The 22,489-nt window shown below is 48.4% G+C and overlaps 9 protein-coding genes across 9 annotated transcripts; 5 read left to right on the forward strand and 4 right to left on the reverse strand.

Moving 5' to 3' along the window:
- Nucleotides 1-435: 435 nt before the first annotated feature.
- On the forward strand, nucleotides 436-1,347 carry CTRU02_213959 (uncharacterized protein; the record flags this gene model as incomplete). The annotated part of the gene is made up of 1 exon (XM_036724514.1): nucleotides 436-1,347. The coding sequence occupies one exon, from the start codon at nucleotides 436-438 to the stop codon at nucleotides 1,345-1,347; it is 912 nt and encodes a 303-aa protein (XP_036583633.1).
- A 1,393-nt stretch (nucleotides 1,348-2,740) lies between these two features.
- Nucleotides 2,741-3,130, reverse strand: CTRU02_213960 (uncharacterized protein; the record flags this gene model as incomplete). The annotated part of the gene is made up of 2 exons (XM_036724515.1): nucleotides 2,741-2,844; nucleotides 2,920-3,130. 2 exons carry the CDS (start codon nucleotides 3,128-3,130, stop codon nucleotides 2,741-2,743), a joined length of 315 nt encoding a protein of 104 aa, XP_036583634.1.
- A 2,086-nt stretch (nucleotides 3,131-5,216) lies between these two features.
- On the forward strand, nucleotides 5,217-6,374 carry CTRU02_213961 (transposase; the record flags this gene model as incomplete). The annotated part of the gene is made up of 1 exon (XM_036724516.2): nucleotides 5,217-6,374. One exon carries the CDS (start codon nucleotides 5,217-5,219, stop codon nucleotides 6,372-6,374), a length of 1,158 nt encoding a protein of 385 aa, XP_036583635.2.
- Nucleotides 6,375-6,811: 437 nt separating this feature from the next.
- On the forward strand, nucleotides 6,812-7,924 carry CTRU02_213962 (uncharacterized protein; the record flags this gene model as incomplete). Its single annotated transcript, XM_036724517.1, has 3 exons — nucleotides 6,812-7,129; nucleotides 7,206-7,269; nucleotides 7,344-7,924. 3 exons carry the CDS (start codon nucleotides 6,812-6,814, stop codon nucleotides 7,922-7,924), a joined length of 963 nt encoding a protein of 320 aa, XP_036583636.1.
- Nucleotides 7,925-9,755: 1,831 nt separating this feature from the next.
- CTRU02_213963 (uncharacterized protein) lies at nucleotides 9,756-10,547 on the reverse strand (the record flags this gene model as incomplete). The annotated part of the gene is made up of 2 exons (XM_036724518.1): nucleotides 9,756-10,394; nucleotides 10,536-10,547. 2 exons carry the CDS (start codon nucleotides 10,545-10,547, stop codon nucleotides 9,756-9,758), a joined length of 651 nt encoding a protein of 216 aa, XP_036583637.1.
- Nucleotides 10,548-14,803: 4,256 nt separating this feature from the next.
- Nucleotides 14,804-15,954, forward strand: CTRU02_213964 (coq5 family; the record flags this gene model as incomplete). The annotated part of the gene is made up of 3 exons (XM_036724519.1): nucleotides 14,804-15,247; nucleotides 15,345-15,432; nucleotides 15,488-15,954. 3 exons carry the CDS (start codon nucleotides 14,804-14,806, stop codon nucleotides 15,952-15,954), a joined length of 999 nt encoding a protein of 332 aa, XP_036583638.1.
- Nucleotides 15,955-17,078: 1,124 nt separating this feature from the next.
- CTRU02_213965 (uncharacterized protein) lies at nucleotides 17,079-17,963 on the forward strand (the record flags this gene model as incomplete). The annotated part of the gene is made up of 2 exons (XM_036724520.1): nucleotides 17,079-17,441; nucleotides 17,526-17,963. The coding sequence occupies 2 exons, from the start codon at nucleotides 17,079-17,081 to the stop codon at nucleotides 17,961-17,963; spliced, it is 801 nt and encodes a 266-aa protein (XP_036583639.1).
- Nucleotides 17,964-18,094: 131 nt separating this feature from the next.
- Nucleotides 18,095-19,767, reverse strand: CTRU02_213966 (Carboxypeptidase 2-like protein 3; the record flags this gene model as incomplete). The annotated part of the gene is made up of 2 exons (XM_036724521.1): nucleotides 18,095-19,482; nucleotides 19,536-19,767. The coding sequence occupies 2 exons, from the start codon at nucleotides 19,765-19,767 to the stop codon at nucleotides 18,095-18,097; spliced, it is 1,620 nt and encodes a 539-aa protein (XP_036583640.1).
- Nucleotides 19,768-20,593: 826 nt separating this feature from the next.
- Nucleotides 20,594-22,288, reverse strand: CTRU02_213967 (major facilitator superfamily transporter; the record flags this gene model as incomplete). The annotated part of the gene is made up of 3 exons (XM_036724522.1): nucleotides 20,594-20,722; nucleotides 20,778-22,055; nucleotides 22,130-22,288. The coding sequence occupies 3 exons, from the start codon at nucleotides 22,286-22,288 to the stop codon at nucleotides 20,594-20,596; spliced, it is 1,566 nt and encodes a 521-aa protein (XP_036583641.1).
- Between the last annotated feature and the right edge of the window lie 201 nt (nucleotides 22,289-22,489).

A 22,489-nucleotide genomic window follows, 5' to 3' on the forward strand; every position in this document is an offset into this window, starting at 1 on the left:
AGGGGCTATCCGTCCAACAACGAATTTGCATGTCACTGGGGCATTGTACATCGCTAAAGCCAATGAGGTTGCCGGATAGCACGGAGGGGTTGCTTTTCGCGTCCTCGGCGCTGGCTGGGGTGTCGTCCAACGAGCGAATCGCATACCGGGTGGCGCGGCCGCATGTCGCGGATAGCCGCCCGCCCCAGCCCCTCCGACCTGTGCCGCAAACCTGGCCACACCTCTCCCATCAATTGTGGTGCGCGTCGCTTCGCTTGCCATGAGGCTGCGTTTTGGATTTCTCCCTTTTTCATCCTGCAGTTTCTATTTGGGGGTTCCCATTTCTTCTTATACCATTTCATTTCGATAGCAGTACGGAGCCGAAAGAAACAGAGAGAGAGAGAGAGGCCCGCCCCCGCCCTTGACCAGTTTATGTCGTATTGATCGGATTTCATCATGGCCTCCTCCACAGGAACCGCTGAGACGGAGCCTCTCATCAACTCAAACCCGGGGCTGCAATCTTACTATGCATCGCTTGAGTCCCGTATCGGTTACCGCTTGGTTCTTGGGGGCACAAGGCACTTCGGCTATTGGGACCACGACACCTACTTCCCTTTCCCCCTCAGCCGTGGCCTGCGGCGTATGGAGGACAAGATGGCCGAGGTCTTGAACCTGCCCAAAGGCTCGACAGTCTTGGATGCCGGCTGTGGTTATGGACATGTCGCGTTGCATCTCGCCCGCGAGCACGGCCTGAAGATTGAGGCCTTTGACGTGGTCCAACGGCACGTCGACAGAGCTCGCAAGACCATCAAGCGTTCAGGTCTGCCGCAGGGTACCGTGACCGTTAATAGAAGAGATTACCATCATCTCGAAGCACTGGAGGATGAGTCCTTCGACGGTATTTACACGATGGAGACCCTGGTCCACGCTACGGACCCAGAAGCCGTCCTTGCAGGATTCTACCGACTTTTGCGTCCCGGTGGCCATATCTCCCACTTTGAGTATGACCATCAATTTTTGGAAGGGTCGCCCACAGATATGGTCGACAACATGCGCAAGATTAACGAATTTGCCGCCATGCCTACGAACGACCGGTCAAATCCTGGCGTCTTCAAGCAGATGCTAGAGGATGCAGGCTTCGTAGACGTTCAGGTCCGAGATTATTCCGAGAACATCCGTCCGCTGTGCCGCATCTTCTTCTTGCTTGGCATCATCCCTTACATTTTCATCAAGGCTTTCGGATTGGAAAGGCACTTTATCAACACTGTCGCTGGCGTTGAAACGTATCGCGGCAAGGGTCGTTGGCGGTATGTTGCCATTTCGGCCACCAAGCCAGGTGGTCCTCTCGAGGCTCCCAAGACTCGGTAAATCGCCAGCATCAATGGCGATAATGGGAATTAAGCGTTGAATCGGGACATTTACTCGGAATTGCTTACCGCCTGTTTTGATGGGGCAAGTAGTTTCAAATCGGCAAATGGGGCAATCGGCTTGAAAATTGAGGGCTTGAAAGTTCTTTGCATTGAGCAAATAGACCTAGGAAATGGGGCGGTAGGAATGAATTAGGCTGTTCACTGATGATTGATTGATTGGATAGAATCGCGCTACACGAGTAGATCAAATGACTTCAGATATGATCGATATATGAATGCAAAGCGTTGGTTACCTAAGAAAGCCAAGCCCTTATGACACAGTCAGCCTGGATCATTCTGGGGATATTTCGCGACTGTGACGGCTCTCCCAAAGTTTAAGGGATACACATAGTTCCCAAACAAGTGCCGCTAATAGCCGGCTTAGTTACGGCACTACCTTGGAGGAATGAATTGGACTGATCTGTCAGGCAAGTATCATCGGCCTGTAGGCCAGGTGGACATTCCAAGGCAATGCGAGCAGGGACATGAATACCAAGACGGAGAAAAGGGACCTATAAGATTATAAGATCTCCATTAGAAAAAGGCTTTCGTGAGTGGAAGACAATTCACGAGCCGATGGCAGTGCAACTAAGCTTAACACCATTCTGTCAATGTAAGTAGACTAGGGGTATTGCTGCTAGTATCCTGCCAGGGTCCAGTTCGCTACAGCTACATAGTTCTCAATTCACACCCACTCTTTTCCCCTCATATCAGAGGTACATAACCGCAGACTATTAATCATATGTTCCATCGGTTGCTTTCTTGGAACTCTGATAATGCAGGAGCTTGTTCCATTGCTAAAATTCTGCAAATTTTGCAAGTATCCTTCATTTAATTGTTCGGCTGGCTAGAAATTGTCTTGGCTGGCCTCGTAATGGCTCATTGTCCTCACGAGGATGTACCTGTAGCCAACTGCATCTCGATGGGATACCCGGAAACGAAGACGGTGCCGCTGATCCATGGATCCGCATTCGCTGATCACCTGATGCTTCTTGAATGAACAGCAGACTCGAAATGTCATGTTTATTGATGCAGGAAATGAAATATGACAATGTGTAGAGGTGTACATGTTTACCATCCCATTCCCCCTCCGGTTAAAATTTCTCTTTCCGTGTATGTGCAGGCAAACTGATTTCGGCTACGACATAGCCGAGGATGTAATTGAATGGAAAGAAGAGTAGAACGTGGACATCGATCGCGCGGCATTATAGCGGGCTTGATTTAAAAGAGTGACTGATTTTATTCAAGTTCAAAGAGCGAATAGGTACCTGTGCCAGTCTGCAGACTAAACGTTTCCTGACCATCAACGAACAAAGAAATCCCAACGAGCGGAAATGAACATGTTTGACCGCTTAGCACTCAACCTTGGCAGAGTTTCTACCCGAAAGGGTCCAGCAGCCGTTGGTGTTCAGCGTTCTCTTGCTTCCGTCGCAGTCACCGGAGGTATAAGTCACCACTTTCAAAAGTGTATCAGATTAGCAGAAGTCTAAGAAGCAGGAAATATGATAGTAAAAATTTGTGTAGAACGTACAGTTACATGAGCCACTGCGCGAAAGGATGTTGACCGAGTTGCTGGTCGAGCTAAGGCCGATGCACTGGCCGCGCTTGTAAGTCCTCTGAGGGCCTCCACTGGTGCCACAGTTTCCCGAGGGATGCCACTGCAATTTAACATCTGCCAGGGCGGTGGGCACCAGAAGCACGCAAGCTGCGAGAGTAGCGGAAGCGATGTTGTTGAAGAGCATTTTGAAGAGTTGAAAAGATGGAATGGGAGAAGTCTGTGTTATTTATCAGAATGTTGTTCTTGTTTATTGAAACCAATGGTGTCAAATGAGGAGTGTTGTGGATGAGATGGGAAAGCTAAATTGTCAGTCAGAGTCCGGATATTCGAGAGCTTTTATAGTCAATTGTGTTCTCCAAGATACTCTACTATTGTTACTGATCTTGTCATTATTTTACTCAACGTGTTTTGAAATTTGTATCTATGTAAAGCTCAGGTATTTGATTCTGTCATGATGATACATCGCAGTTACCAATGTCACATCCAAAGCTGGGCTTGCATGTTTATGACTTGGTTGTCCACACCGCCTGTATTCATTTGTAAGTCATGATCAACAGGTCTCATCCTTCAACTAGTAGGAGTCGTTTAGGCTAAAGCAGCAATCCAGTCGCTTGATAAGTTCTTTTATGTTTCACAAGGTCTCCCCAGAACTTCCTTGTCGATTAACCATTGAATGAATATTAAGTATGTGAGAAACAAATATCCCAGGTTCTCTAGTAGAGGAAACTGTTGCGAAAATGGAAAAGGGCCCAAAATGTGCCTTTCCATTGACCTGGAAGCGGTTCGGAAATTGCATGAGTTGCTTGGATGTATCCCTTACTTTGCCCCAGAGAATGGGGACATATTTGTCGACAAGTTATTTAGGCTTCATTCAAGATCAGAAACTGAATGCTAGTCAGCAAAGGGAGTGTTGATGATCAGAAGGCCAAAGTTTCTACTGCCGCCTTACGCAACGCCTTTGTTAGCCTGGCTGATGCCTACACCAACGTCGTGATACGTAGGACTTTTACGACAACTTGGCGGCTTACGCGGCGCCCGAGTTTGCTGAGGAACCTAGGTCCCTTGCAGAAGCGACGGTGAAGATCAACGGCATCCACTTCCCGGCTCGTCAATGAGTACTCCTCCCCACAAGAAGATCGGAGTCCTTCGTCTGGGGTAAGCGGCTGATCGGCGCGGTTGTGGCGTGCGGGTTCAGCCCTGTCGGCTGCATTTTCTCAACTTAAGACATAAGTATACACACCATGACGTAAAATTTCAGACATACTATAGGTTTCACAGGGGGTGAAACGGAATTCCGTTCGTCAATAACAAATAACAGTAAATTGGTTCTAATCGATGGTTCATTATTGTTGAAAGTGGTGTTGTTGACTAGAAGGTGGGGATATTCCCCCTTGGCCTGTCACGTGAGTCTGGGAGGCTTGGGCCTCTCAGCCTGGCGGGCGTGTGGCTGGAAGTGCCACACGACTCCGTATTCCAACTATCGCAACACATACTGACTCTGTTCAGATGAGATTGTTCTACATCCCGTGTTGCCAGTGAGAATCAGCTTATTCTTGTAGAAGCGTGTCTGAATTGTGCAAGAAAAAGCATAGCATCAATCAAAGATTACAATACAAGCGATGTACTTTGTACAGTTGAATTGCCTAACGTCGCACACCCACTTCTCGCACACCCCCACATTTCGCACACCCATAAATCGCTCATGTGGAATTTTACCCTCTTCAACATTCTTTAATATCTTCACCACTTTTACAGCGATTATTATAATTCTTTGAATAGTTACTCTTATACGCTTAATGGGCCAGTATACGGAAACAGAAGTCAATCAAGCTCTCAATGCAGTTGCAAGTGGGCAGAGTGTCCGAAAGGCAGCTCATGATGCTGGAATTCCACCATCAACCCTCCAGTCTCGATTAAAGGGTTCACAGGCAAGAAATGTAGCTTTCTCTAGCTTCCAGAAGCTATCTCCAGCACAGGAAAGTCACTTAGCTGAATGGGTGCGTATCCAGGCGGCGTTAGGGCTGCCGCCAACACATCAACAACTCAAGGAATTTGCCCAGCGAATCCTAGACATCAGAGGCACTACCCAGCCACTTGGGAGAAACTGGATTCAGTTCTTTATTAAGAGAAATCCATCAATCAAGGTTCATAGAGCTAGAGCCATCGATTCTAAGCGTGTCAATGGGGCCTCAACTAATGTAATCAGGCAATGGTTTCAACAACTCGCCCTTCCAGAGATCAAGGCGATCAAACCACATCATCGCTATAACATGGATGAAACTGGTATCCTAGAAGGCAGAGGATCAAATGGCTTAGTACTGGGATCATCAGAAAGCTCATCAATGCGAAAAAAACAGCCTGGGTCTCGGGCTTGGACAACTATGCTTGAGTGTGTCTCTGCAACTGGTCAGGCGCTTCCTCCACTTGTTATTTATCGAGGGAAATCGGTTCAACAACAATGGTTTCCTCTTGATATCCATAAACGTGATATTTACAGTGGTTGGAAGTTCACAGCAACTGAGAATGGCTGGACTTCAGACTCTACAGCTGTGGAATGGCTTGAGAACATCTTTATCCCTCTGACTAAGCCTGATCATCCCTCTGAGCAGAGACTATTGATCCTAGACGGTCATGGCAGTCATGAAACAACAGAATTTATGTATCTCTGTTATAAACACAAGATATATCTCCTTTTCCTACCGCCACATACATCCCACGTTCTCCAACCTCTAGACCAAGCAGTCTTTAGGCCTCTCAAGGCGACCTATCGAAAAGAGCTTGGATACCTCATTCAACACAACGATTCTATAGTTGTAGGCAAACGGAACTTTCTTACCTGCTATGGAAAAGCACGCCAGATGGCATTTTCAAGCAAGAATATCAGAAGCGGCTGGAAAGCAACAGGACTATGGCCCATTTCGATAGCTCGACCGCTCATGAGCCCTCTACTGCTTGAGAATGCTTCCAAGCCCTCAAAGCCAGGCTATTCTACGCCTATGAGGGCCTCTGATGGTGGAAAAGACGAAAACTGGGCATCTGCTACATCCATAGTAGCCTGGTCAACGCCCAAGAAGACAGTTGATCTATATGATCAACTTAGCTTATTCAGCAAGTTGGATAAAGATCAGCAAACGCAGCGACTGTTGTTTCGGAAGGTTCAAAAGGGATTTGATGAAAAGGACTATCAATTGGCTACAGCAGAGAAGAAGATTGCAATGTTGGAAGCAGAAGTTGAGGCTGGAATGGTACGGAAGCGGCGTAAGGTCCAAATGAGCCCAAATTCGAAGTTTGCCAACATTGAGGCAATTCACAAAGCCCAAATTGAGGCTGGCGAAATTGAGGATAGCTCAGATGAATCTAGCGAGCCTGAATTACCTATTAAAACTGGCGATAGTATCACAGTTGCAGGAGACGAATCAGACTTATAGTTATGAAGTTGATGAATACCTCATGATGACCCAATTTATGGGTGTGCGAAATGTGGGGGTGTGCGAGAAGTGGGTGTGCGACGTTAAGTAGTCAGTTGAAGTACAGTTGCCGCCAGTCATCCTTGGGCCAAGCGACAAAACAGCCAACAGGACCAGGGGTATACACTACGAGCGTCCGCTTTCAACGTTACCTCCAAGTCACCACTTTGGTGGGCTGATTTAGTCAGATGGTATCCGTATCCACTCAGGGTTACTGGAGCACTGCCTCAACCTAGGCAACCGCCGGGAGGCAGCCATAGATGTTGTGATCCACGTAACATGAAACTAGGTCCTAACCTTACATTGCTCTACTTACTCCGGCCAAACACTAAATTATTGGCTACTTTCCGTATATAGTCGAAATCAATCATTGCCGACCGGCTTAAGGTTTTGTCATTATGGCTGATGTTGATTTTGGAGTCTTGAATGAGCCTAACCTTCCCCAAGGCCAAGCCGACGTACTCCGCATCTTGGAAGGGACTTTGAACTCTAGCAATGATCCCGCTACGGCAGCGACCAAGCTGGCGGATGACTTGCGGCAATTTTTCATCTCGAGTGGCTCGGAAGATGCTGCTTCTGGGCTGCTCTGGGACTTGTGGATGATGCTCTTAGATGCAGTGAGGATTGTGCCCATCGACCATCCATGGCACGAGACCCTCATTGCCGCCGTCAAAGAATTGCGGCTTAATGGTGGGTCAGTGGCCGGACTCGAAGACGTGAGTAGAACATCACTCTCTGTTCTTTACTACTTGTTGTAATCAGTGAACAGGACTAACCGCAGCATTCATCTAGAATTCCACTTTGCAGTGGGGGGATTTGCCTCATTTAAGCATGTATCTATTCGATAAATGGGCTGGTAAGTGGGATCATTCAATTCATTGTCTAGTAACACAATGCAATAGCGGGACGTTACTCTAACAAGCCTTAAAGACCCCACGGACTTCGATGAATACACTCCTGAAGACATCGAAACCTGGAAACGCTTCAACTCATTTGCTTCTCGGCTTCTAAGCGATGATTTTACGCAGTGGATTGTGCTGCCCTATTGGGAGATACGTGCAACCCTAGAGACAGCGCCGCAGGAGGTGAGTGTTTTTGAATGCAAACTCTGGGTCGCGACCGAGTGGCTGGCGCGCTGCGGCCAACTCTTGTATAAGGATATGGCCTCTACAGATGCCTTGACCGAGCGTGAACAGGCTTCCATCGCTCCTGGTCCGCTTTGCAAGGACATTCCTCCACGGAGTCTCGAGCGATGGAATTTTTGGCGATCAAGGCTCACAGAACTCTCGAGAGCAGATCCCTCGGCAGAGGACAGAGTGGAACAACCTCCTCTCAGTGACGAATCACTATCCCGCATTACGCAGGCCATCGGTCTGATGGATGAGGCGCAAGGCAGTTCTCAAGGGCGAGATTTGGAAGGATCAGGGGACACAGCAGAGAGTGCATGTAGGGTAGAAGACCATGGGATCGAAGATACAAAGGATGAGAAGATAATGGAGACTGAGAAGTAATGAACTTATATCGAGGAAGCTTATGGTTGTTAGCTTGAAGCGCCTGCCCTAAGATAAATAAAACGCTACTTAGAAACTTTGATATTCTTTCTTTCAAACGTGATTTTTCTTTTTAGAAAAAAAATCAAACTTTGAGCATTGATACAGTCCTGATTGAGTGTTTTGAGCTAAAGTGGTGATTATCTTAACTATTCAGTTTCTAAATGACCTCCGAGTCAAAGAAGTCTACCATTATCAACTGTCTTCATTCCTACGCCTCCGATACTGGGCCGTGACTGACTACCATAACCTCTATTACCACGTTCACGCTCGTCTCCATTCTCTGTTGTTTGCTCTAGAACCCCATGACAAGAAATTAAACGCGTTGGAGTTGAGATATAGGACGAGGCAGCCGACTCAAAAGGAGGCAGTCGACTAAAAGCAAAAGTGCCTAGTTTGCTACCACGATTGAGTTCCAAATCTCTAGCTTGCCTACACTTCGTGAGAAACTTAAAAGCGGCGTAACTTTGAGCCCAACCAAGTACGGATCTAGCGATAGCGAAAGCGAGCTCCACCTTATCTGGGATTCCTTGTCCGATGCATAGATGTACCTGATGTCAAAAGCCCTCCCTTCGACGTGAGAAGTGGGAGGAAGAAGTTCCGGGACCCGGTTAAGATGTGAGCTGCGGGACGGCTGATTGTCACTAGGAGTCTCCACAAGTAAGCATGTTAGAAACATCCGTTGCCTGTTCAATTCAACCGTTAAAGAAATCTAGCAAGGTTAGCATATCGCTAGTCAGCATCTCCATATCATGTTGCTGTTACAACAACAGCCCCCTTCGAGGTACAACTTCTATTCCCCGCTTAGGCACACGTCTAGGCCTAGGTCGACTCGACCGTGGAGCCGCTGTGGTATTGTTAAACTATGGAAGACCGATATTGGCGTATTCGGGTGCTCCCGGCTAAAGTGCACCCTAGCTAGCGTGCACCGGCTTATCCACATGCTTAAAGGGTAAGCCAGGTAATGCAGAAACTCATCTTATTGAAGCTTCTCCGTGGAGGTTTGATTGACACCCTCAGCTGTCTTTAGCCTTACTCGCGGGAGAATGCCAAGCACCACCCACCGTATTTTCGTGGGGGCTTGTCCTCTGAGAAATTTCATCAGAGCGAGCTTCTCCGGTAAACTGGTGGATGACCCCTTGCTCATACCCTGTCTGGGTCATTGGACAGAGCTGAGTTGATGAGGGTGGGGAACAGATGTTTTCGTTCTCGGCATCAATCTTGGGGAGTTCAAATTTCAAGAGGAACAGCCCACTACTAGCTAGTCCTATTCAGACCCGAGCTGAAAAATAACCGGTTAACTTTAACGATGCCTTGTTCGTGTCCCAAGTCACGCCCAAGGCCCCGAAATTCACCGTGGGAGATAAAAGCAACTGCCAAGGCGCCTGTCATGCTCAGGATGAAGCTTAATAGCCCGCCAGAATAGGTTAAGGCTCTACCTGCTTTTTCAAACTCTCGCGTATTGCCAAACCAACCTCATAAGCACTTCAAAAACACCAAGTTACCGCGCCCGAATGCAAGCACATGACATAACATTCTTGATCAGATAGCCTTAAATATCTTTTTTAGGAGGTAATCCACCAACATGTTTCTATTTTTCTTTTCAATGTTCTCAATCACTTGTAATTTTACGACAAATAAATTCGGTCGATGACATGGGCAATCAAGCCTCTGAAAGATTTAGATTAAGTTATTTACTATTAAACATCAGAGGCTGGTACCCTCCCCCAAGCCTAGTAGGTCTCGTGATGATGGCAATATTTAACCTGCCAGCTACCCACAAGTGCTACGCTCAGACGAAGTTACCGGAGCCTTGGCAGCGAGAAAGAGGGCGGTGGACACCGGGCTTCTCGCAAGGGGTGATGGCTCCGCGAATCCACTTCACACCACCGTAGCTGCCCTCCTCGTAGGCATCGCTCATGAAGGTTCCGATCTGAGTTTGCCTACCGAGGCAACCACGCATGACACGGCCATATCTCCTGGTCTTGAAAGGGTTGTTAACCATGACACCAGTGTGCTTGGCGGTAATGGTTCCCTTAACCATGATGGCCTGAGCAGTAGCCCATGATCTGGAGCCAGAGATGCCAAAGTTGGCAGTCAGGTAGCCTGTGACGACAGTGGGGGTAATACCACCGTTGACAGTGATGGTGTCGGTGACCGTGTAGGTCGAGGTGAGACTAATGTCGAAGTTGTTGGAACCGGCGATCACGACAGGACTCATCTGGAGGTCCCAGTCGTAGAATCTGTCAGTCCTGGTAATAATGACAGCCGTAGTCGAGCTACAACTGGCTTGGCGAGCGTCTAGTTCCTTGATCTCCTCCTCAGAAGGGGCCTCGAAGTCCAAAAGCGAGTGGTCAATCTCGGGAACACTGGATAGAATGCCCTGGGACGCCAACATAGCGCTGTAGGTGTCCTGGTTTACCACCTCCACTAGAACGAAGATGTCAGTTCGCTGGAACTAAGAATGCCTAGCCTCTTTAAGCAGAGCAAAGGCCATTTTGTGGCTTGGTTTCTCTGCATTCGGAAACTGAAGTTTTGCTGGAAGCAAGTGGAAGAGAACTAATCTACTTACTGTGTTCAGCATCAACAAGGAGGACTTCGCCGGGGAGGAGACCGCGCTCCGGGTCAAACTCGGTGGCGTTGGCGGTTCTCGGAACAAAAACCGGGGACGCAGCCACAGCCGTAGCAAGGCAGAGGGTGACGAAGCGGAACGCCATCTTGACGAAGGAACTAGGATAAGAGAGAGAGAGAGAGGCTTTGAGGGGTTAGGGTGATGAAAGAGATGAGACCATGCTCAGCAAGAGGTTGTTCCCACTCGTTTTATACTCACAACATCATGTTGAGATGTTGAATCTTATCTAAGTTTGCTATGCACATAACGTCCCACACCCACTTCTGGGCACCCCCCACATTTGGGCACCCCATTTACACCAAAAACGCCGTTTTTCGAAATTCTATATTAAACTAACTACTATACTTACTAAGAAAAGAAAATATATATAAACTATGTTAAGTATAATTATAGCCATCTAATTTTTTATAAAGGTTTAAATATAATAATAGTTATAATATAGAAGTTTAAAACTAAAAGCTTTAAAATGTTAGTAGATACTAGTAACTTACTAGTATTCCTTAACATTAGAAAAATATATTTTCGCTTATATATACTTATTTAAAAAATCTAGGAAATTAATATTTATACTTATTAAAAGTATATAATTATATCTAAAAGAGATTTAAAAGTATTACTTTAGTAAATATAGTATAATTAAGGGTTAAAATTCTATAATAGAAACTTTTCTTAAGGGAAATTTTAAAATATTATTCTAAGCTTAAAGAATTTTTTACTAAGTATAAGAATATATAAATCTACTATATCTTACTTAAAAATTCTAATCATATTAGTTAAATATCTCTACCTATTTTATATATTAAGATATAGGCTAGGTAAATTAGTATTATAAATGTTAAACCTTGAATTTATAATACTTATTATCAATAATACTAGTATATAGCTACTTAAGTATTATAATTAAGTCTTAATCTATTTAACATATATTTATTCTCTTTAATAAGTAAAGTATTTAGTTTAATATAGAATTTCGAAAAACGGCGTTTTTGGTGTAAATTGTTACGACCCGTAAACAAGGATAACAGCTGAACGACCCACTTGGGCGTCGGGCGGCTAGAACAGGACATTTGTACTGCAGGATCACGGGAACAACAGGGACTCACTCGGGAACGGAAGAACTATGGTGCAAGTCACGTGACGATAAGATAAGAGATTAGATCCGTACGCCAAGAATACGGAGTCCGTCCTTGGCACATACGGGATCCGTATGAACGAGGAACGGACCCCGTCAGGATCAGGAACGGTAAAACAAACAAAGGGTACTGTTCGGACTTGTATATAGTATGACCTGAGCTCGACTCATAGTCAGACTTCCATAGCTCTTCAGCAATCAACTTTGTATTCATCCTCAGGATACTTTCAGCTTACCTTCACTGCGAATACTTGTTGAGCCTAAGATTGATCACCTTAGCCTCTGACTACCGATCTACGACACAGCCTACGACCTACGAACCAGACTTACGACACGACAATACTGTTTACTAGCGTCAATCCCCAACTTCTGTTAGCAGACCCTACTGTCGGATAGCTGACCGTAACATAAATGGGGTGCCCAAATGTGGGGGGTGCCCAGAAGTGGGTGTGGGACGTTAGGTCATTAGCATCTGTTAACGCTCCACCCTGCTCAGGTAACCGGTCTTGTTGCGTTAGCGCAGGGCGGCCTGCTGACATACAGCTTAGCTATGGCTAGATGTCCTAACGTCATAAACGCCGTAAACATCTTACGTATAAGCTATCTGGAGTCTTCACCAATTACCAGCATGGTTTTCCTGGATTAACCTGCGAAGGTAAACTAAGAGACTGGCATGCTGTTGGAGGGCGACTCTCCAGAGGCAGCTTTGCGTGCAACCAGCCTTACGAAACTGTGTTTGTACCCGCCAATGATCTCTTTGGTGGACGGCGAATCCAAAGTGTTCGTAGTGCGGGGGTAATCCCAGTTAAACTCTGAGCAAGTCAACTTAGTATTGGCGGTGAAGCCAAGAACTTGCTGAACGAAGATATCGCCGAGCTGGGTTTACAATTGGGGAGCAGGTAGGTGGTGGGTCTTTTGTAAGAAGGGAACCAGCCGCCCCAGTGAAGATTTCCATCATCCATCTGGCCGTACCTACAAAGGGTAGAAGGGGAGGTGGTGGGAAGGCTTGCAAGGGCATCTCAGTGCAAGAACTCCAGGGAGTTGAACGGAGGTGGACCGAATCAAACGGGGAGGGTGGGTGGCCGTCTTACGGCACGTAACTAATTTCAGACAGTTTCAGAGCGTCTGACATGTTATTTTAAATGACTTGCCTGATGTGTTCGGCGTGTGTGTCGGCTTATTTGCTCTTGCTCGGAATTATCGATGTTGATGGTTGCGTGTAGGTAGCTTCATCATCCAATGATTCTCGGGAAGATGTTTTTTACTTATCACCGAAATCTCCGTTAAATCGAAAGCCTCCACTTTGAATCAAATGCCGAAGCTAGGAAAGTCTCATAATTAGCGGGTATCAAGCATGAGAAGCAGTGGAATCTAAACATGGATGGAAGGTTTTATCCTTCTTTTTTTCCGGCTTTCGGAAACACAAAATTTACCGATGGCTCCTCGGGTCATTGACGGATTCTCCGGCCTAAATTTACTGCTTCTGGAACAAGTTTGAAGGTGACATGAACCCGAAAAGTGCGTCAAATAATAGTTGATAAATGCCACTTTTTCGCATCACTTACGACTTGATGCGGCGGTGGTGGTGATCAAACTTCAAAATTATCTGTCTAATTCAATGATTGGGCGCAGCGCTCCTTCAAGGCTACTCAGAACGAAGGAAATCCGGTTATTAATCATCATTACCTCGGTCGGCCATTCATCTTGAAACAGCTGTTTCTCTGAGGCTTGCTGGCGGGCTAAAGAACCATTGCAATTGAACCACTCACTCATAACATGTCCGATACTGTCATATACCACGCTGACTGGAGTACAAATAAGGAAGTCTAAGCCTTATAGTTGCCGTTTTAGGAAGAGATGCTCTGGTACATGACACGGTGAAACACAATAAGTCAAAACTCCAAGTGTTATCCTGCTGTTGGACATGTCGTGTGAGTGGACCCGACCTAATGGGTTCAAAGTCGCTCAATAGTAAATATGAAGACAAGAAATACCATGCCTGCGAGTGACAAGCGAATAAGTCAATTTATTGCTAGACAATACCGGGTTTGAATCTTGCGGTTCCTTCCCGTAGGTTTGTGGAGATACATCCAATCGAGTAAATGACAGAACCGATAGTGGAGCATCAATTCTCGAAGTCAAATGCCTATCTGCAAGATCCAAAAGGAAAATGGACAAAAAATAAGCTGCATGGTCTATCTAAGTTCATTCAGGCTCTCACACACAGGAACAGTAAACACAGCATAGACTCCCGACTTACGCATTCCGTGTTGTCCGGGGCCGAGGCCCAGTGGGAGTAATCCGCATCCTTAGGTGCCACAACTTGACTTTGGACTCGAACACACCATCACCTTCGTTTTATTCCTTCTGATGTGGTATTTAAGTTAGTATTCGGAACATGAAATCCGGCGACACAGCCTTGTTGCAAAAGTACGTGCCCTGCTGGAACTGAAGGCTGCATAGATACATCACCTGGAAACTTTTGATATAATGCCAAGGGAAGGCCACAAAAAGGCTTAGATCGAAAATTTACGCGTAAAATATTTGGCACAAGTGGCAGTGAGTCAGCTATCACATAGAGTGCTGCTGGACCTAGGTTCGGCCAAGAACAAAAGTTACATTTTCATACACACCTTTTCTACTGTTCGATCGACACCTTGCGGTACGCCATAATAGACACTCTATTTCCGCTTGGAAAGACACTTTTTCTCCGCACCCCAGTGGGTACGTGAGCAGTACGTTATTTACATTTACATTCTTCCTATTATAGTCATGTAGCCGTCCGTACCGTTCCGGTTGGTTGGCACCTTTAGCATGCCCAGCATCTGTGAAAAATAGACGTGCCGCGAATCTTAACTGATAATGCAAAAGGATGGATGAGCACAAGGTCCCCGGTCGGCTTCCTTCCCGAGCGTCAAAAGTGAGGTCCAGCAGCATTGAATATTATAAAAATGGCCTAGTTTCCCTCTTACAATTTATCAAGTGTGATAAATTATCAAGTGTGATAAATCCACTTACTTTATCACCAAATTAAAAAATAAAGCATACAAGCGCAGTCTCCTACAACAATAACAAGATGCAGTCTTTTGAAATCTCACAGTCCAACATGCATCTCCAGTCCAAGCTGTTCCTTAAGCCTAAGGGCAGCGATAACGTCCTCAAGCCAGCCGGCGATAGAGCCAATTACACCACTCTCTGGCGAAGGCCCGACGCCGGTACCATATACAGAAACACTGAGCATGTTACAGCTCCGACAACTCAGCCCCTTCTAGACTATTGCGGCCTGACCGAGGAGAGAATCGCCTCACTCGACCAGCCCATCGAAGTATTGGATATGTGCTGCGGCGCAGGGGTGGTGGCGGCGCACATTCATGCCATGCTGAAGAGACTGGGACTGGAGAAGAAAGGTCTCGTCAAGGTGACATGCGCGGACTCCAGTGAAGCGCAAATTAGTCACGTTAGGGAGAGGATTAAAGTGGAGGACTGGAACGATACTACGACCGTGCAGGCTGATATTGCTGTAAGTGAAAGCCTCAAAAGCCCCGAGTTACTTATTATAGACGAAATGCAGTTGCGGAAATGAAGAAAAACTGTTGACATGTCTGATTCTAATACAGCGCCTTCCCTTCGAGTCTAACACCTTCGACTATGTCGTGGTGGGGCTGGCTATTCATGTCGTCGCAGAGCCCTACGTCGGCCTCTCTGGTGAGAATAATCAAATACTAGTTATTGAAAACGCTTGCTTACGGTACGCAATCAGAGTTAAACCGAGTACTCAAGCCTGGCGGTCGAATTAGTTGCTCGACATGGGCAGTCGAGGGCTGGGTCGCCATTACCCGTGAAGCCGTCGCAGAGCTCAGCCTCCCAGGCCAGCAGCCCGTCCCTTGGCCGCAAAAGTCGTTGCATTTAACGAGGCTCTGGTCGCCAGGTGCATGGGATGACGAATACTTTACGTACGCCATGCTCAATTGTGCCGGGTTTGAGAAGATCGATACCAAGATCATCACAAAGTACATCCCCTTCCAAAGCGCCGAACATTTCTGCACCGTACTCGGGGCGTATGAGATTGCTATTGTTGAGAGGTATTGGAATCAAGAACAGAAATGCAAACTGCTTCCTAAGCTAAGGCCTACTCTGATCGAGTATCTTACCAACAAGTACAACAAGAAGCAGTTTGAAATGGAAAGATCTGTGGTTATTAGTTGTGGGACTAAGCCTTCAGCTTGAATTCAAAATTTGTAACCATTAAGCGGGCTACTGCTAGTGCTAGATAGGGCTGAATTTGATAATTCGACACGGAATTCGGTACTCTAGCAGAATGGTTTGGCCAAAATGTATGATGAGATTTTGTGAAGAGTAAGTTATTGTTTTGAGCGAGTTGTTCTTGTAGGGAGTTTGGTAGCTGCCGAAGGCAGTAAAACAGATACAAAAGAGTGCGCTGTTCACTGTGGTAAGTTGCTATGTAAAAGAATTTCTCGAGGCACTTGCACCGGAAATAGTGCCTATAATTGGTAAGTTGAACCGACGACCACAGTACAAGATTCCTACAGGCCAAGCCCATCAACTCGGGCAATATGGCGTCGGCCCGGCCACCCTCTGCGGCTTGATGGTGCCTGTATTTGGTTGAACTTGAGTTCTCAGAACCTGAGTCAGTCTTTACCTGCTACCGATAAGATTAAGCTTCTATCCAATCAAAGCACGTTGTAGAAGACTAACGTTTTCATCTCTTTTCAAAGAGAGGTGTCTCAATTTGACAAGTCTGCCGAGAAATTCGGCGAAAGAGCAAAGTCAGTAAGGTTTCTGAGTTACGGTAGTTTAAAGGGCCCAATTTACAATCTTTGACGATCTAAATATTTGTGAAGTTTGAAGTATATTCAATGGTCCATTCATGGGTACTTGAGCTGGGTCAACAGGATGACGCAATTGCCAGGTTCACGAACCTTAACTTTCCCTCCGAGAAGATAAGTTTTTAATGGAGCTATTACCTAACATGAACATGGTGCAATTATCAATCTAGACGTGTGGCCGTTCAAAGAACATTCAAATGCCGTTTTGCTCTAAATGACGCCGGCCTCCACCACCCTCGGCGCACCGGCCCCCCAAGCACGGCCTCATCCGATGTCAAACGGGGGTGACAAACCCCACATTTGCCGGACCATCCGCGCTTCCCCAGCGGATTCTCAATCTACCTACGTCAGCCACACGCCCCCCCAACAAGTCGCCGTTCGGACCCTCCACCTCCGTCCGACTTTCAGCCTCCTCATCTCAATTCACATAAACAACATCTCCTCATTCAACATTGTCTGTGTTTGTAATAGTATCAACGATAGCAAATCTCATCCATAGCATTAATGGCATCCGAAAGCAGTCTCATTGCGTTGACAAACCAACTCACCCGCCGGCCGGTCGTCTCATCGCTCTCCGCAGCACTCGCCGCAACGGTGTTGGCCTGGGCAGTCCGCGACTACCGTGACTATATCGCCCTCGGTCCGGGGGGCGTGCCTCACAACTTTGCGGGATGGCTCATGGTCACGCTCGGCATACGTCCCTTTGCGCTCTCCAAGAGCTCCGCGACGTGGACAGGTGACTATCCTGAAAAGGGATACCATGAAGACATGAAAGCTTTGCCGGAGAGGAAGGGCGAGAGGGCGGCGCTGGGAGGCATCGTTCCGCATAGACAGCTGAGCCAACACGCGCCAGAAAACATGAGAGAGGTATGGCCACCATCCCGTTTCAAGTCCCACGACACCCCAACTCTCTTCTGTCCTCTCATGAGCCATAGACTTACTGTGAGATAGTTCATCCAAAATCTATTTGCCAACGCCGCCACTCAAAACCCAGCACTCTTGGAAACAAAGCGCTCCCTCTACGAACGTCAGAATCCAGCCTTATTCGTCGCCCCGGGTGTCCTTTCTCAAACGGTCGTAGAGACAGCACGTACCGCCCGGGGCGAGATTGCCCATCACCACGGCGATCTTTCTATCCACATGTATCTTTCCCCCGCCGATGCCAGGCTCGCCATTGAAAAGGGCTGGGCCGAGCGTCACCGCCTCGCCTTGCCGCAAAAGTCGTGGTTTGCGAACCGCTATCACGTCGCCGACTCGTACGTCATGATCTACGGACCGCGGGACGAGGAGGAAATGGAGATTTTTGCAACCATCTTGCGAAGCGGGATCCAGTTTATGACAGGGAGGGAGGACGTCGAGCCTATCGAGTGGAAGCAGCTGATCGTATGAAGCTGCGTGTAAACAAATGAGATATGCTCGACTTGACCAGGAATCATGTGTAAGATGCACGAGTAATTCTTAAATATCTTGTATTTTATCAATGAATATCTAATTTTCTAATTGTCCGACATTCAGGGTGTTCACGCCAGGATCCTGTAAACGGGATACTCATCACCCTTGTCGAGGGGAACAACGTTGAAGCTGGCGTACGAGTCAATGTTCTCCGGTTCCAGCGCCACGAAAGCAAGCGCGGCGTTCTTCTGCTTCGTGCTAACAAGGAAACTGCCAGCGGGCAACTCGACCTCCTTCTCAAACGACGCGGTGGTCACGGTTGCGCGAACGACACCCTCGTAGTACTCCGAATCAAACTTCACAGAAGTGATGTTGAGGGCCTCAACGGTGCCCTTGTACGAATCGCCCAGCGTCTCGACCTCGAGGCCGCCAACCTTCAGACGCTCCGCGAGATCCGCCCAGGCTGCGGGAATGAGATACGCCTCGGGGCGGGCACGCGTAATGTTGGCCGTGACGGGGGTAGTGGAGGCGAACTTGATGGGTACCTGGACGACGGAGCCGTTGCTGATGCTGACCATGGAAAAGGGGCGGTCAACGACGGAAGAGAAGTCAGTGACGATGATCTCTGCGTCGGAGGACTTGAAGTCGGCAATGGAGGACTCGACGGTGGTGTACACCTTCTCGGCATTGTCGGCGGCGGTTTGCAGGATGCTAGACGCCATGGTGAGACCTGCGACGGTGCGACGCTGGAACTCTTGGTCTGCAAGGTAGATACCGCGCATCTCAATGAGGAAGGTAACGGACTGCGTCAGACCCATGGCGTTACGGCCAATCTTTGCGTCGGAGCCTGCCTCGGCGAAGTTGGGTGTGAAGTTCGGATCGGTGCTGGTGGACCCGGTCACGTAGGGCTCCCATCGCAGGCCACGGGATTCCATGGCGGCGCCGATGTTCTTGGCGAAGAGCTCCTCGGAAAGAGACCGGATGTTGGGATGAATGTTGAGGTTCTTGGCGGCGGAGAACAGTCCATCGGCGGCGTGGTAGTAGCTACCGTAGCGAGACGTAGCTCCGTACTCGTGCATGTCGACGACAACATGGGGGTTGAACTCGTTGAAGAGGGACTTGATGTCGCGCGTCTGCTTGCGGGCGAGCTTGATGTGGTCGCGGTTGGGGTCGTAGTTGGTGGCCAAGGTGCGCTGGAAGTAGAAGACACCGTCGGGGTTGTAGCGGGGAAGGACAACGATGTCGAGCTTCTCGAGGAGGGAAGCAGCCCAGGTTTGGTTTGCATCCAGAGCACCAAGGAGCGCTAGCATGGACTCGTCGCCGGCGGGCTCGTTGCCGTGGACGGCGCCCTGTAGCCAAACGCGAACCTTCTCAGTGGAGTTGGCGACCCTACGAGACTTCTTCGACCCGGTGGACAAGTGCAGGTAGGGGAACGGGCGGCCCTCTTCAGAGGTGAAGTTCGCCTTGTTGTATGTCAACCAATCGTTCTTGTCGGCGAGTCCTTGAACGAAAGCATCTATGTGGTGGTTAGCGACATGCCAGTTGAGAATCAGGTTTCTTTGAGCGTACCGAGAACATCTTCGTCAGTCGGGCCCTTGGTGCCGTCTGAGAACCCAGCAGGGATTCCCTCAGGGTTCAAGAATGCGGGCGAAAACAAATCAACGCCCTCGACATCTGGAAATGCCGCTGCAACGATATCACTGTCCGGGCGAACACTGACGTGGTTGTATCCGTACTTTGCAGCTTCCGCAGACGCCAGCAAAGAAAGGCCGAGGAGGCCAACACGGGACGAGGTAACCATTGTTTTAGACTACTCGAGGCTGTCTAAAGTTTCTTTGACTACAGAGCCGCGCTAGAGGTTAACCTTTCGATCTAGAAACTGACGAGCGATGATGGCCTTTGGGCAAGCTTTATACCCTCAATTAACGTCACATCGCGACCTGCCAGCCACGCAAAATGCACCCAGATGCATGGATAAAAGGTGTTCCTGGCATGACCAAAGTCTTGGCTGAGCTCATTCGGAGCTTTGCAATTGGTAATACCACAAACATCTCACAATAGCCGATAACAGGAACAGCAATAAGGTAGTAGTGCAAGTCCCATCTCAGTTGGCGTCAACATTGGCAACGAAACTAGATGAGGCAGCTCGGTACAATAGATGAGGGGAAAGCGGGGGAGCCCCGTGGACAAGATAACGGCGGCCCATGATGCCAAGGCTCTGGGACCCGTAGCGAAATATGCCACTCGCAATTGACGTATTAAATGGCCTCAATGAATCTCAAATGCTCCACGCGCCGATGCTGAAGTGCCGATGGTCGGGACTCGGGCTCCCGATTGCAGTCGCCAAGAGTCCGGCTACGCTGTTGCGGTATGGATCAGCAGATATGCAACTGGCCGAGCCCGCGGAAAGTGATGAAATGCCGGGCCGGTTGTCATCGGCTTCAATTGCTGCTGGGCTCAAGGGAGATTAGAGACCGGAGGCATTCATCGATATCGGAGTAGCTTCTCTACTAGTTGATCGGTGTTCCCTGCAAACCGCAGGGTTGATTAATATTATTCCCGCCCTGTACTACTTGAGCCTAATCTTTGTCTTCAAAACAAAAGTACGTGATATTGGTATCCAGCAATTACAAAGCTGCCTTTCCTCTTGACTCGAAAGGCATAATCAGCACCAAAACACCTGCTGCGATGAAGAGGGCGCCGCTCGTGTACACTGGCGCAGATGTCTCGAGGTTGGCGAACATGGCAACGATAGGCTACAATGGCATGTTAGCAACCGAGGCATTGGTGATACAAGAGTGTCTTACTTACTGCCATGATACCGAAGATTCTGTTGCAAGTCGCAGTCAAAGCATTGCCAGTACCGCGCTGGGGAGTGGGGAACAACTCTGGCGTGAAGCCGTAAAGAACTGCATACATGACGTTGCTGCAGAAGTTGAATGCACAGTTCCATCCTAGGAGCGCATTACTCGTAAGCGCCGTCGTCGAGCAGTAGAGGAATACCCCGGTGAGGATTGTGCTGATGGAGAGCGTGCCTTTTCGTCCAAGATAAGGTAGCTCAACCAGCCACCCTCCTAGGAGCGCACCTGGAACCCCAAGAACAGCAATGATGAGACTGTTGCGGTAGGTTAGATATGTGCTGCCGTCGCCGAGCTCTGCGCCTCGAGTCGCTTGGATATAAGGCAAGAATGCGTTGTACAGAGGGTAACCGAGACCAATGAGTGCCCATACGGCCATGATTAAGCTTGTGCTCAGAGCCAGCCTAGGAGTCGCGAACAAGACACGGACGTGGCTGAGGTCGAGCTTTTCCAAGTTCCTCTTGACTGCAGCGGTAGCGTCGGTACGAGCAACATATCCCTCGGGCTCGCATGCTTTGAGGTCCTCGATTGACAATGACGATGTCTTGCCGTTTCGCCGGGCAACTTCGTGGACGATTCGGACTGCGTCTTCATCGCGGCCCTTGCCCATCAAGTATTTAGGTGACTCGAAGATCGTGAAAAGAACGAATCGTACAAGGAACATCAAGAGGGTTAATCCGCCCACAGTAATGATAAAGTACCGCCATCCCATATTCTTGGACTTCGTACAGGTCTCGCCCTGTTGGCATGTGAGATTGCCGAGAAGGGGCCAGGCAATGAGTGTTGCAATGACTTGGGCAATGGCCCAGTCGATGGAGAGAACCGTCAACAAGTATTGATGAGTAGCGGGGAGGAATTCGAGGAATATAGCCGAATCCACAGGCAGGTTGCCGCCAACACCAAAGGACCAGAACGCGGCAAACACGCCGATGGCTGCAAAGTTGGGAGCGCCAGCAGCTACCAGTCCCCAAAGAGCCGTAAGGCCTAGTGTAAAATTAAACGCAATCTTCCGGCCAAAGAGGTCGCAGCCGAAGCCCCAAAACATGGCGCCAGCTAGGAGACCAATGTTTTGAGATAGGGTTAATAGAGGCGGGCGAGTCGGTTTGAATTCGTTGGCGATTGGCGTGAAGATTAGCGAGGTCACGATAGGCCAGAGGTTGTCGCTTGCCCAGCCGAACCCCACGACGATGAATAGTTGCCATTGGTACCATCCCATGCCAATATCTTGGATCTGGAGATCAGAGTTAGCGACGCTTTCAACGGTCACGGCCAATTCAGTGTGCTAGAAGTCGGATCGGAACGTACCGCGCGGTTTAGGACTCGCGCCTTGGCTTCGTAGACCGGGTCGAGGGCGCCCTTGGGGATAATGGCAGCATCATCGACACCGTGAATATCGACACCGGTGTCATGCGCAACGGGTTGCGGCGACTCGCCTTTTGGCGTCGTATCAGACTTGGTGCCCATCTTGTGCAAGTCACGTTTATTTTCCTGGAGATTCAACTCTCTGTGGGAAACCGGTATTGTGGCGCATCAACTACCTTTGCTATCTTTGAGAAGACGGAAATGTTTCGTGAGAAACGACAAGGTAATGTCGCGCGGGTGATCAGCAGCATGAAATACGGCAATTTTAGCTGTCGTCCTCGGCGAATTTTGATGTAACCGGCG

This window comes from Colletotrichum truncatum (assembly GCF_014235925.2).
Source record: "Colletotrichum truncatum strain CMES1059 chromosome Unknown Contig_0010, whole genome shotgun sequence".
Lineage (NCBI taxonomy): Eukaryota > Fungi > Ascomycota > Sordariomycetes > Glomerellales > Glomerellaceae > Colletotrichum > Colletotrichum truncatum.